The following is a 13,189-nucleotide window of genomic DNA, read 5'->3' on the forward strand; positions in this document are numbered from 1 at the left end:
ATTGAAAGTGGAATTGACTCGAGTCAGACAAACGGGATTCAACTATACCTGTTGAGTATAGGTAGTATCTCTACACCTATACATATTCAGGGGCTCATACACCGACCGAAACGTCCAGCGGTATACCGGATCGACTGACGACCTTGAGCTGGGGCTTCTCATGTATCCATTCTAGCGCTCCGAAGTTTAAGCACCGGCGCTCCGATCCCAATCGGTGGGTCAGGACTACCAAGTTGAAGGTCAGAGCTTCGACGCGCGCGGTGGTTTACTTTGAAGACCGACCCCAAAGATCTTATTTAATGTCTCGCGGCACAATCACTATCACATCGCGTTCTGGTACTAAGTTTCGAAGGAATTGAGAACCATTACTATCCCGCGGAAGTCGTTTCCTGGGGTTTTACAGCGTCTGAGGCTTTTGATGGAAGTAGGCTCCGTTGCGGAGTACCAAGATATACACTTGCGCAGCGGCTCTGCATGTAGCCTCAATTTTCTTTCCCCCTTTTCCACTGTAGGATGGTGTAAGTAGCGCAAGGGCAACACAGCAATAAATAGACAATGATTTTCCAGCTCTGAGAACCTATTCTCAATTATGATTCACACCGACAACATTATCCTTGTGTTCATAGGCCGTCTGGATTCCGAGAAGCGCTGCAACCGACTTTTGAGTAAACTTTTGCTACATATTATGGGCGTAGTGTAGTCAGTATCTGTGACATATTTGGTTTCAGAAGTACTTTTGCTTCCAGTGATCTAGTACTGGCTGGCCACTTAAACGACGAATCGATATCCTGGTTGACTCAGTAAAGAATAGAGGACAGTGGTATTGGGCGTTCTAAAGGATACCCGAAAAAAAATAGTAATAAAAATAAAAATAAACTGCCTACCTAGCGCCAGGGTCCATCCCAACATTGCTACTAACAGTATACAGTCCAGTTACTTCATAGAAGCTAAATCAATAGTCTGCGTGGATTTTCAGCGAAACTGTGTGTCCTCTTTACAGCAACTGCTGACAACATGTACAGCACTTAGCCGCATTTTACAGACCTGTGAAACTGGTTAGAGCCTCAGCGTCAGACATGAGCGCTTGAGCTGGTGGGTGTAGGTCCAATCCTGTAGACATGCACCCTGATCACGGCGTGCTGTATTTCCATGCGTTTCACCACAGTAGATAATGCCCTCAAATGGAATGCTGTCAACGATTGCGGAAAAAGGACGCTTCGGTGGCGTCCAAACGTTTGTAAGTATTTAACCGCGTGGCGGCCTGAGTTGAACGCCACATGTGTTTTTCCTCCCTAGGTCCTTCTTCTCAAAGACGTTGCCCACCTTTAATCCACTCGACTATCAAGTGCATTCATGTACGAAGGTTCTGATGCAATTGCTTTGCTTCCTTATCTACCTTTCGTGCTACCTGAAGCTCCTGCGCCAATGCATGCACCTCCCCGCTTCGCGCGTAAATGGCACCTCGAGGGACACTCGTGCATCACATCTTGCGAAATGCAGGAAATGCATATGCCAATTCCAAGCTTCAACGTGCTAGGATACCCTCCGAGCCTTCCCTCAACGATGGGAACTGCTTCAAACAACAATTGCAATAACATATACAACTCTCCATACCCACCCCAACTTCCTATTTCAGAATTACAGCACGGGTCATCTTCTGGTGATACGTACACTCAACCCTCTTTGGCATCAAAAGCCAAGCTGGAGCGGTCAACCTCCACGAAATCCAGCCCTCCAAAGCGGACTCGCCGAGAAAGTAAAAACGGAAAAGCTTACTCGTGCCCAAACCCAGGCTGCACAGAGATGTTCACTCGCCAGTTTGATCGCATGCGGCACATGCGCAACACATGCAAGTCCTCGTCGTCAGAGACGTGCGCGATAGTAGAGGAGCATTCGATACCCAAGTGGCGCTGCCCCGTGTGCTGGAAGGGTTTATCAAGGCGAGATGCAGTTGAGAGACATTTGAGGGTTGCGCCGGGAGGTTGTGCAGACGGAAGATGTAGAGATTGCGGGGGAAGGATGCAAACAGACGGCGAGGAGCTAAAGAGGCATCTAGATATGATGGGTCGAGGGAAGATGTGTATCATGGAAGAAAACGGTGCGAGCTAATGATAAAGACTTTTCAGGATAACAGAAGATGTGTAAGCGGGTGATTGTCCAACCAAGGAATTTGAGGGTACTAGTAGAATCTCAAATGGGTCAAGTCACTGACATCCGTAGGCTATTGACTGGTTAAAATCGAGCTAGCGGTGCTTTATCGCGCAGTGCAAGTTATCATCGTATGCATGAGTTTTTCTCAATGGTTATGAGTAGAGGAATCTGCGTTCGAGGTATAGGGGTATGCAAATGCCCTGAGTGTGACGAAGCCAAGAACGCGACGAGAGCAACATGTCCATGTTTGTAGGCAGCGCGCATAACCTTATCATCTACGCTGCCATTTTGAAAGCGACAGAAATTTGTCCTCGATGGGTGGCTTCGTTTGTCCGAAAAAGCGGGAAGGCAATTGGGTATACAATGATGGGCAAGTATGGGCCAGTTAGACCCAGTCAAAACGAAGGATGGAGTTAAATAGGGGTTAATCGTCCTTTTTAAAGTCCAGACGCGTCATCTTGTTTGGCTTGACAATGCAGCGCTCACAGATGCACCCCGTCGGCCTCATCGAGCTTATGCACATGAACTATTTATGCGCAGATATGTTTTACTAACCTTTACCCCTTTATTATTATTATTATTGGATCAGTTTTACGTCCAAGAGGGCGGTAGCCCTATGACGGACGCTACTGTAACGAGTCCTAGGACTGTAGTCTTAAGTAGTCGTATGAGTTGTCGTAACCTTTACCCCTTTCCAGTACGAGACCGACATGTATGGATTGTGGCCGGAGGTCTGGAACGCGGTTATTCAGTCTGCAAATGTGCATGAGGCTTGCCCCCTATACGTGGAGAAAGCATCGCATTGTTGTTCTTTCAATTAGCGAGGGCGATCAAAGACCTGTGTTGTAGCGGTATAAGATTTAATTCCTCTCATACCTGAAGGAGTAAAGTGACGATAACAGCACGTTTATGATCACTCATTTTACTGCATTGACACGAGGACCAACATGGATGCGCACTGCCTGCCTAAACATAGAACAAAGGTCCCTTCTTTAGCCGCCCGGGAACATCTCCAGAGAACTAGTCGCTCATCGTAACATTTTTGCTGGGCGAAAGTAATTAGGTACCGATCGATCATTCTCTCAATGGTACGCACACACCAATGATGTTTTGCTCGAACTCAAATGAAGCGATTGTCACAGAGTAATTGTTGCTATGCTATTTGAGGGGAATTAGATGCAGCACTTTCCAGGAATCACAGAAGAACCGTCTCCTCGTGGTGTGCTCTTCTTAAGGTGACCTCGCTTTATGCCGAAATGAGCGCCAAATCTTCAGGTACGTTGTTATCTCTGAACTCGGCAGCATGTTTTTGGAGCTGTACACGGGATGAAGTCTCCCGGCGTCAGATGGTCAATTCCTAGGACAGCTTTTGGGACGGTATTTAAGACATCCGTATTCATTCTAGGATGCATTGATACGCGCCATGTCTACCCTCACGAACCCTGAGCTCATTGCCATGGCCCACTCTCAGATAGTTAAGGTATGTCTTTTGGCGCCTTCATATCCTCATGATTCATGGTGGCCTCAGTATTGTAGGGGTACGACCATATAATGCACTGCTATAACTCCATGCGATCGAGTGCACTTACTGCATCTATGATTGTTTAAAGTGGCACCAGCGGCATTATGGGTACGCCAGCATCAATCGCTTTGATTCGTGCACTGTAGCTGATAGTTCTGAGTACTTACAGGCACTAGACTACTTTCTGACTCTCGACGATGAGGTTTGAGTTCTGCTTATTCTCATAGATTCATCACTGAGTGACGGCGTTGATAGATCATGGTCATCTGGAATACCAGACGATGGCGGTATATCCATGGACTGTTTCTTGTTGTAAGATACTTGCCGTTGGTGTGTTGCCTGACTGCGATAATCTGTATGTCGCCTTTGGACTTATCCGAAGAAGTCCTGACTTTGCTTTCGATAGATGCCTTGATGAGCTTGGACTACTTCCAAGTATGTTGCCCACTAGGGTCGCTTATCTAAATGAGCGTTAACGGTATTGTGTCAGTGCGTTCAAATATACAAAGGCTCTGGAGGTTGGTAATTTCGTACATAACCTACGAACACTGATCGAATATCGTTTCAGCCTTATTGATAATTATTATGATCGCTACCGAAGGTGGCCACATGCCTTCAGCATCTGTGACCATTCTAACACACAATCAGGCCTCCTATGTCTTCGGACAGTCGCGCTGTGGTATAATAAAAGGGCAGTGAAATTTCTACTGGTGGTTCTGTATTTGGTGGGTCCCTAATTGCCCACATTTCCCGCCTCTCCGCCTAACCGTTTTCAGCTCGTATGTGCAGCGACCACAGTTTGCCTAGCACTTTCATTATCCCTGGACCTTGATAGTGTCTGCTCGACGTCTTCCAAGAATGCGAAATCACAAAGTGCCGCCGTACAGGAGGAGCACATACTTGCAGGATCGTTCTCCGCTGTCGCTTTCTTTGAGTTTGGTGTGTGTACATCATCATTGGGCTTTTCATAAGCTTATACTGTCAGTTGTTGTATGCCTCACATTAATCCACGGTCTCGCGACATCTGGATTCAAACCTTCGAACCGGCTACTGACGTCTTTGCGCGAGGGAAACCTGTTGTACGCATCAATCTTATTTGGTACCGTTAATTTACTTCGGAAGAAAAGCACAATTAGTTAATGCGGTCGCTTCACTAGCAATGTCCGTCGCTAACAACGTTTTCTTCGACCTTCCCGTATGCATTTTATTCGCAACACTTTTCTTGTACCTTTTTGGATACGCTGACACGCTTCCAGATCACAGAGAGATGGACTGGCTTACTCGACGTGTAAGAGCCCTGGCTTAACACATTGTTTGATATTTGAACTAATACTTCCTATTCTTATTGACAGGTTTCAGGCTGTACTTCATGGCGTGATGGCCTCACGAATTATCTTGTCACTACAGAACGCCGACAGCGTAACGGGTGGAGAACGGCTCCAGGAGTCTGTTCTTCTGAGATCATTTGCGCCTATGCAATTTGCTCCATCCCCAGATCCAGAGAATGCGATGACATCTATGCAGAGCGAACATTTTTCTTCGCTGTATACAGGTTGACGGCTTAGCACACTGAATTAATTCACATTTGTCCTCTGTTTGCCTTTCGTAGAAGGATACACTGCATTGTTGGGAATATAAATTGAACATGGGAGCGCCGCTAAGGCCTATCTACATTTTCTCGATCGCGCGTCGAGTCATTATAAATGGACCAGCGAGATTAATCCGTCTTTGTTTTGCGTATTAAATTTGATTGTTTAGTTCAATATCAATATACATTGAGTTTTACACACTACGGGAATATTGCGTACTCTCCCGTAACCTGATTTTCTGCGAGTTCACTATTAGAATCCAAGCATCCGATGACTCATTTTTTTTTTCACTTATTGGAAGTGAGCGCCCTCAGACGTCCCCTATTGGTTTCATATCTTGTTGTTAGCACATCGACGCAGCAACGCCTAGATTTGAGGCCATTCACGTACGATTTGATGGAACGTGTACTAGTCTCGATTTGCTGTTATCTATAGATACCATCTCAAATCCCTGGCGGGAGTCGTGCAAATATTGTTCATGATGTTTGATGAAGGCGAGCACTAGGCGCCGAGTGTCCACATACGGCTCTCTGCTTCAGGCTAAAGTTATCTGTCTTGAAACCTGAATCAGCCGACTAGATCATACGATATCTATTTAGGCCTTGTTTGCGATAGGATGCTAGATGCTGCGAAGATCAGTAATACCAAGAACGCTCGTATCTCTCACCAATACAGCATTGACTCCACTTTCGGGTTGTCGCTGTACAGCCTCGTGATGCATGAGTTTGGATGCACATGCTTGTACGCCAGCGACATAGCTTTTCCTAATCACTCGTCCGCTCTTACCTGGGTACTTGTCGAAGCGGAGTCAAATAACAGCCGCTTTCCATTGTGTCTTAGTCTTCGATGCATTGAGCCCGGAGCTATTGCGGCTTAGATGCACTACGTTCGTCCTCTCTCATTCAACTTCAAGTTCAGGAAGACTATCAAAGATAGTCAGTCCAAAGTACATCATGCATCAGGTATCTTCTCGGTGCCTTCCTATCTTTGCACATGTTCCCCGTCCGCTTTCCTCCGATGGGTTCATAATACGTAAGGTTTGATGTACTCCAAGTCGCTTCCTTTTCGGATGTCGCTCATGGGTACTTAAGGTAGATGAATCGGCGAGATATTTGCGCCCCCCGAACTGTATGCATCTGTACGCTATGCCTAACTTCGCGTTAGACGGTTCCCGCTATAATGTGGTCCAGACTCATGTCCAGATTGTCAAGGTGAGTCTCTTTGATGTTCCTTTCCTTGTATATGTAATCTGACTTGAACGTCATAGTACTGTAGAGGTATGTTAGCAAACCCGAACCGTCTCGTACCTCGACAATGACTTACACCGGCGTCCCATGTCGAAAGTTGCTCCGGTCGCTCTATGGGTGAGGATGTTTTAACCCGCCCTAGATCAATCCCTAACGGCTATAATGTCTAGGCGTTTGAATATCTTCTGACACTTGACGACGAGGTACATTTTTCTCTCGTAACTTTCGAGGATTATTTGACATCTCAAACAACGTTGGGAAGGTCGAAAATATATGGAAGGCGCAACAATGGAGCTACACGCATGGAATCTTCTTTACTGTCAGATACTTGCCTGTGGTCAGCTTTCTGTGCGCCAACTTTTGTAAGTCAACCGCAAGCTATCTTTGTTGTCTTATCGATACTCAAATCTTCTCATGAACGTTCTCCCCTTCTTATTAACGGTTTTATCATCTCCATAACGTTCCTGTCGCCTTGCCAACGCTGACTCTTGAAGATGCCTTAATGGGCCTAGAGATGGACATGGTAAGTTCATCACTCTGTTATCCGCAAGCGTGCTTTTTTCAGACAACTCTCTGTTTATAGTGTTTACGTGTATACAAAGCTTACTTCAGTGAGACCCTCATATCAATGTGTCAACTACACGCTGAACGTGAATCACATTAGGTACACTCTTGATCCTCGTAGTAACGACCGAAGGTACGAGACTTTGATCAAACGAAACCTTTCTCCTTACCATGCTACAGGCGTCTTATGTTTGCGAACCCTCGCTCTCTGGCACAGACACAAGTTGGTCAGAGGCATGATTATTGCCCTCTACATGGTATGTCAGGACCAAAGGTCGTCGTTCAAGCTCTGAGGTCCAACTGTTTCAGGCTGTTTGCATTGCCGCAACGGCATGTATAGCGGTGTCCTTAACATTGGATCTTGACAGTGTCTGCAACTCGTCCGCTCAAGCAATGACTTTGAACAAGTTCGTCGACAACATGCGTGGCCTTGAAGAAAGTCAAGAGCGTGTAATGATGGGCTCCTTCTTAGCCGTCGCAATCTTCGAGTTTGGTATGCGTGTCGTCCCCGACTAGGTGGATATGATGCTCACTCAAATTCCAGTTGTTGTCTGCCTGACTGTCGTTCACGGCTTTATGGTCTCTCCGCGGACGTCGTCCAGCCGCCTGATGGCCTCGTTGCGTGGAGGGAATTTGTTGTATGCTTCAGCGTTGCTCGGTGCGTTTGCTTGTTGCTTCTACGATCAAGTTTGTGGATGCCTGACACGCAAACTGCATTGTTAGCGATTTCTATCTTGAATACCATATACTTCCATCTTCCTGTAGAAGCCGGATGGACTGGGCTATTTGATGTGTGAGTGTTCTGGCGTACAGGAGTATACTTGAGCGATCTGACATCTTTCAAGGTTTCAAGTTGTACTGCATGGGGTAATGGCGTCGCGCATCAAGCTGGCACTCCGAGCTGCAAACAACATTGGAGGCACAGATCGTATACGGAAGCTCGATTCGATTAAACTCAGAGGGTTCGCGCCTACAATGCAGTTTATACCATATACAGAGCATGCAGCGAGATGGAATTCGTCGATCGATGCTCAGCCATAATGCGTAAACGTTTATTATTAGTATGGGCGAACGAGCAGCGCTGCAGCTTTCGACTAATACCTAATTATGACATCCTGAAGTACGAGTGTATGTATGTACTCGCATATACGAGACATGAATTAATGCAGCTTTGAGTCAGCGTGGCCAGTTCTGTGCAGCCCATACTCGCGTAAACCTGTTTCTAGAAACCCGCATATACCACCCATATACTCAGCCCCGCTAACCCAACCGCTGGCACATGCCAAGTACCTTACTAATCCGAGGTAAGCACAGGGGCCAGGAGAAGTTTCCGTGCCATCGGGCCGTAGCTGGCCGGTCTTTGAATCAAACTCCGATTCGCAGAAGGCCGACTCGACGGGCGGACGTTACGTGGACGCCCACCATTCGCCTTCGCTGCCTACCTCCGCGATACCGCCATCGACGGGCAGTCGAGGCTTCAGATTTCTGTGTCCGTGTGTCGACTAAAGCAATGTTTAGTCATTGACAGTAACGAATGAAAGGTATATATGAATACTCAAGATTTTCACCCATACACTAACCCTTGCACTAACCTGAGCCAAAACTACCAGCGATTGCCAACTCGGTGTCTCTTATTATCTGCTCTGATCGCAATCGATGTTATACAGCATGTGGATCTGAAACGGCTTCTCGATATAATACTAGGGTGCAATGTGTCACGGGCATATAGAAGCCTGAAGTCCAAAATCCCTGGCATCGCGATGTTTGTGACGGCAATCCGAGGGGGTAGATCACGCGCACGGTGCTACCGTCGGGTGCACGATGGTGGTCTTGCTGATTCTCGAGTCGAGGGGATACGGCAAGATGCTGTGGAACCAGCATCTTCAAGTCCTCGGCCGGACCCGACTGTTCTACACACGTGGGCGACGCTGGCGAGAGTTACTTGCACGCTAAGCTCTAGGCTCATTTTATCTTATTCGGTCATTCACCATTATAGTACAGCAGCATGCATATGATTGGTCCTTTGCCCAGCGCACCAACGTACCCATGACTTCGTTTTATCGGCCAAACGTATGCCACCATCTTCGGCTCCCTCGAGGTTATATTACCTAGGGTTTGCTGACGCTGCGCCTCAAGCTCAGAGCAGGTCTTTTGGACACCAGGGAGCCGATATAGTCCGGGGGAGCACCTAGGGGCATCTCTGTCTTCCTTACCCTGCTCGCCATGCTAAGCTTCATAAACGCCCATCCTCCTGCATCAGCCCACTCTCAGATTGTCAGGGTACGTACCACACTCGTCCAGCCTCCGCGGTTGACTCACCTCTTACAGTATTGCAGAGGTATGAAAGCAGCCCTATAGAGCGAATATCAATATATCTTATTTTTGCGATCAATAGTCGCTCCGGCCGCTTTATGGGCGGGTATTTCCAGGCTTCTATTATTGTCCACTTTTAATATCGGGCTAGGCTTTTGACTATTTTTTGACGATGGACGATGAGGTGCAAGCTTTCCGCATTCTCAGGAGCAATACACGCAGCTAACAACGGATTGTGTGACCAGCTCAGGATAATATGGATGGCAAAGCGATGGAGGCTTACCCACGCGATGTTCTTCATCGTTCGGTATCTACCTGTGGCCAGCTTCTTGGCTGCCATCATATATTCGTTGGCTACGCGCTCATCCTCCGGGTGCAGAAACTGACAACTCTGCTTGAAAGATACACTGCTTAGCCTAGAAATGGCGCTAGTACGTGACCCGATCGCTCTTGGTTTCAAGTCCGTTCGAGTAATCTTCGCGCTTAAAGTGCTTGAGACTGTACAAGCTTCTAGGAAGTACGTTTCCATAATCTTCGTAGTAAATCTGTCACGCATGCTTCTGAGTTAGCCTCACTGTTAATCCTCATGATCACGACTGAAGGTACCGATTTCAGTCTCTCTCTACCCACAGCTAATATCTAATATAATCTCCTCGCAGGGCTCTTATGTCTCCGGACCCTAGCTCTATGGCACCAACATCGCGCAGTAAAGGTTGCTTTCGTTTCAATATACATCGTAACTTCGGTTTCACTGGCTAGTGATTCTAACGCATCTCACCTATTGTCACTGCAGATGGCCTGTACCGCAGCTACCGTCTGCATAACTCTGGCGCTCACGTTCAACCTCGATAGTGTATGTTCGACATCCGCCAAGAATGCGAGCTCGTCATCCGCGGAAGAGCAGATTGAGAAAGTGCTCATGGGTGCATTCTCAGCGATAGCAGTTTTCGAATTCGGTACGCAATTTACCCCTTCCCGGTGATAATATGTGTAGTGAACAGTCACTACAGCGGTTGTTTGTTCGACGCTACTCCACGGATTTATGAATTCGCGCGCGAGACCCTCTAGTCGCCTTTCAGTCTCTCTCAGACAAGGCAACTTGCTCTATGCTGTAACGTTGTTTGGTGAGATACATTCAAGTTCAGATGGTGTGACTACGAAGATGTCTAACTATCATTCGATACCAGTAATGTCGGTGGCCAACGCGGTTTTCTTTGATCTCCCGGTATGTCCTCTCTTAACGGGACCCAACTCCGACACATCTAACTCCCAAACTAGCTCTCCGATGGCTGGACAGGTCTTCTCGATGTGTAAGGACAGTAAATCTCTTAGCCTTTTATCGTATCTAACTGGACTAAAGCTTCCAAGGTGTTTTACATGGTGTCATGGCCTCTCGGATAATTCTCTCTCTACGAAACGCAGACAGCCTCGAAGAAACAGAGCGGATCCCCGAGTCGTTTGGAATGAGTGGGATCCGTACTATGCAGTTTGCGTCGTCGGCAGAAGACGATACCACACGACTCAGATCCTCAGAGAGCACTCAGCGGTGATAATCGTATTGAATGAATAATGAAGATGGTTTTAAATGAAGCCGATTGATCCAAGCCGGAGAGCGATGCACTTCTCATGCAGACGTTAGGTGACATAGACGACCTTGATAGAGCACCGGCTGACTGCTTGGCCTATATACAGCATATGCCTATCTGAGTTGTGATGGAAGGGGGTGGGACCCGAATATCTGTGCAGTTTTCCCTCGCTGTCAGGCCGTACCTCGTGCTTCCTCCTGTACTGAATCGCTGAATCCTACAGCTACATCGGTACGGTACTGCGCGGTCCGGAGCCCCATGACCAGCATCCCAGGAATTGTCAAGCGTGTGGATAGTAATATTACAATCATCACTCAGTACACAGGATGCCATTTCACCAACACTGATGTCAGATGGAAATGTCAATATTTGCACTGAAAAACGCTGCCTTTCTATTTAATGCATTGCATAGCGCTGCAGCGGTACCGGTGCTGTAGCTCTCCCTGGCACGTTCTGAAGTCCTGGTCCAGCATCCAGCCGCTATCGCAAGACCTCATTGACGCCTGTTATCCAAAACCCATATGATCAGTTCCCTTACCATCAATAGATCCGTGATCGCTGATATCCATACTTAAGACACTTAGTTCGCCGTCGAGAGTTTACAATACGCCGTCCCAATGGCGAGCTCCACGAATGCTCAGCTCAATACCCTTTTGGCTCGTTTGGAGATAGTCGAGGTAAGTGTTTGTTTTTCCGCAGAAAATTTACTATCATCATCCTGATATATCCCTTTGTTTTCAGTATTGTAGAGGTGTGAAATCGCTTTCTTTACTCTGACCAACTAGGATAAACTGACCATGGTCTCGATTACTAGTCGCACCTGTTGCTGTATGGGTAAGAGAGTCATTTATCAATAGGTCCTTCACAATCTAAGAATCAAATAGGCGCTGGACTATCTCCTAACGCTTGATGATGAGGTCTGCACATATCTCTGACCCGCAATATCTGATTGTTAACTGATGCTTTGAGGCAGGTTGAAATTATATGGGAAGCCAAACGCTGGAGCTACATTCACGGTATATTCTTTGTAGTGCGTTACCTGCCTCCTGCTAGCTTCATATCCGCTAGCATCTGTAAGTCGCTCCCCGCCACTGTTTAATGGTCGGGATCTAACAGTATCACGGATGTAAGATACATTTCTGCATTTAAGCACCGATAGTGTATGCACACATCATTCGGCGCACCAGGAAATACCCGCGACTAACAGCTGAATCACAGTGCTTCAGGCTGTACAAAGCCTTGGGAGGTGAAGATTTCTAGCTGGATGATGAAGTAGAGCTAGCTCCTGAATCCACTTTTTGCAGGTGTATCCCTGATTCTCATGATTATGACCGAAGGTAAAGTTCTTGTGGCGTCTAAAAAATAAACTAAGCACACACTCACACCGTACAACAGGTGTGTTATGTATCCGCACGCGGGCTTTGTGGAACCTGTCTAGCGTGGTTAAAACCATTCTTATCGTCTTGTATACTGTATGTACAACGTCTCATTCGCAGTGGTTTTATGACGTTTACCTTTTCGTGAAGGTCGTGTGCACAGTAGTGACAATATGCATGGCGCTGGGCATGTCGCTGGGTCTCGACGGCGTCTGCTCGACTTCTTCAGAGAGCGCTTCCTCGATCGCTACAGCAGGACGCGAAGAACGTATCATGGCGGGGGCGTTTTCAGCAATCGCCGTCTTTGAGTTTGGTACGTGTTTACTTGATCTTGCTTCTTGCAAACCTTATATATATCCTTATATTTTCATTTCATCAGCGATCGTGTGCTTTACCCTACTCCACGCATGTATGACCTTCGGCATAAGGTCCTCAAGTCGCCTTATGGCATCACTATATGAAGGAAACCTGATCTACTCCTCAACACTCCTCGGTAAGCATAGGGTGAATGAACAAACGAGCAAGACCATATGATATCCCCTTCATTACAGCACTATCAATAGCCAACGTGGCATTCTACGGTACCCCGGTACGTTCACCCCCGCTGCAAATCCCGGTGTCTATTCAAGCTGACCACAACCTCTCCACGACCACGTCAGGTCACGGAGGGTTGGACCGGTCTGCTCTCCATGTAAGGCATTGTGTCTTCCCTGGAATCAGAAAATTGATATTTTCGCTGGCTCTCGATGGCTCTCGATGAAGCTTTCAAGGCGTGCTGCACGGTGTAATGGCGTCTCGGATTGTTTTGTCCCTGCGCAAGGCAGACACCGTCGATGGCGGA

The 13,189-nt window shown here is 47.2% G+C and overlaps 4 protein-coding genes across 4 annotated transcripts; all 4 read left to right on the forward strand.

Annotated features, from left to right (window-relative positions):
- Positions 1-3,574: 3,574 nt before the first annotated feature.
- Positions 3,575-5,311, forward strand: CONPUDRAFT_144307 (uncharacterized protein; the record flags this gene model as incomplete). Its single annotated transcript, XM_007770720.1, has 12 exons — positions 3,575-3,631; positions 3,762-3,781; positions 3,843-3,875; positions 3,929-4,028; positions 4,080-4,108; positions 4,164-4,191; positions 4,242-4,274; positions 4,322-4,398; positions 4,531-4,612; positions 4,659-4,752; positions 5,026-5,225; positions 5,283-5,311. The coding sequence occupies exons 4-12, from the start codon at positions 3,932-3,934 to the stop codon at positions 5,309-5,311; spliced, it is 669 nt and encodes a 222-aa protein (XP_007768910.1). The 5' UTR covers positions 3,575-3,631; positions 3,762-3,781; positions 3,843-3,875; positions 3,929-3,931.
- A 1,082-nt stretch (positions 5,312-6,393) lies between these two features.
- Positions 6,394-8,253, forward strand: CONPUDRAFT_144308 (uncharacterized protein). Its single transcript, XM_007770721.1, has 13 exons — positions 6,394-6,473; positions 6,530-6,539; positions 6,607-6,626; positions 6,680-6,712; positions 6,772-6,871; positions 7,004-7,032; positions 7,093-7,120; positions 7,174-7,206; positions 7,254-7,330; positions 7,383-7,566; positions 7,618-7,731; positions 7,797-7,866; positions 7,919-8,253. Exons 1-13 carry the CDS (start codon positions 6,408-6,410, stop codon positions 8,112-8,114), a joined length of 960 nt encoding a protein of 319 aa, XP_007768911.1. The 5' UTR covers positions 6,394-6,407; the 3' UTR covers positions 8,115-8,253.
- A 246-nt stretch (positions 8,254-8,499) lies between these two features.
- CONPUDRAFT_165706 (uncharacterized protein) lies at positions 8,500-10,941 on the forward strand. Its single transcript, XM_007770722.1, has 14 exons — positions 8,500-8,614; positions 8,671-9,143; positions 9,210-9,353; positions 9,402-9,411; positions 9,469-9,570; positions 9,632-9,817; positions 9,876-9,903; positions 9,956-9,988; positions 10,046-10,122; positions 10,180-10,342; positions 10,397-10,510; positions 10,574-10,611; positions 10,665-10,696; positions 10,747-10,941. The coding sequence occupies exons 6-14, from the start codon at positions 9,809-9,811 to the stop codon at positions 10,934-10,936; spliced, it is 684 nt and encodes a 227-aa protein (XP_007768912.1). The 5' UTR covers positions 8,500-8,614; positions 8,671-9,143; positions 9,210-9,353; positions 9,402-9,411; positions 9,469-9,570; positions 9,632-9,808; the 3' UTR covers positions 10,937-10,941.
- A 648-nt stretch (positions 10,942-11,589) lies between these two features.
- Positions 11,590-13,043, forward strand: CONPUDRAFT_154139 (uncharacterized protein; the record flags this gene model as incomplete). Its single annotated transcript, XM_007770723.1, has 13 exons — positions 11,590-11,649; positions 11,714-11,723; positions 11,787-11,806; positions 11,857-11,889; positions 11,946-12,045; positions 12,104-12,132; positions 12,191-12,218; positions 12,277-12,309; positions 12,368-12,444; positions 12,499-12,661; positions 12,728-12,841; positions 12,900-12,937; positions 13,008-13,043. The coding sequence occupies 13 exons, from the start codon at positions 11,590-11,592 to the stop codon at positions 13,041-13,043; spliced, it is 741 nt and encodes a 246-aa protein (XP_007768913.1).
- Between the last annotated feature and the right edge of the window lie 146 nt (positions 13,044-13,189).

Source organism: Coniophora puteana (genome assembly GCF_000271625.1).
Source record: "Coniophora puteana RWD-64-598 SS2 unplaced genomic scaffold CONPUscaffold_6, whole genome shotgun sequence".
Taxonomy (NCBI): domain Eukaryota; kingdom Fungi; phylum Basidiomycota; class Agaricomycetes; order Boletales; family Coniophoraceae; genus Coniophora; species Coniophora puteana.

Coding starts and splice junctions, on each gene's coding strand:
- CONPUDRAFT_144308 (XM_007770721.1), top strand. CDS start 6,408: ATGCCTAACTTCGCGTTAGACGGTTCCCGCTATAATGTGGTCCAGACT. Junction 7,331..7,382: donor TGATTATTGCCCTCTACATG/GTATGTCAGGAC, acceptor CAACTGTTTCAG/GCTGTTTGCATTGCCGCAAC. Junction 7,567..7,617: donor CGTCGCAATCTTCGAGTTTG/GTATGCGTGTCG, acceptor CTCAAATTCCAG/TTGTTGTCTGCCTGACTGTC.
- CONPUDRAFT_165706 (XM_007770722.1), top strand. Junction 10,123..10,179: donor CTTTCGTTTCAATATACATC/GTAACTTCGGTT, acceptor TTGTCACTGCAG/ATGGCCTGTACCGCAGCTAC. Junction 10,343..10,396: donor GATAGCAGTTTTCGAATTCG/GTACGCAATTTA, acceptor CAGTCACTACAG/CGGTTGTTTGTTCGACGCTA.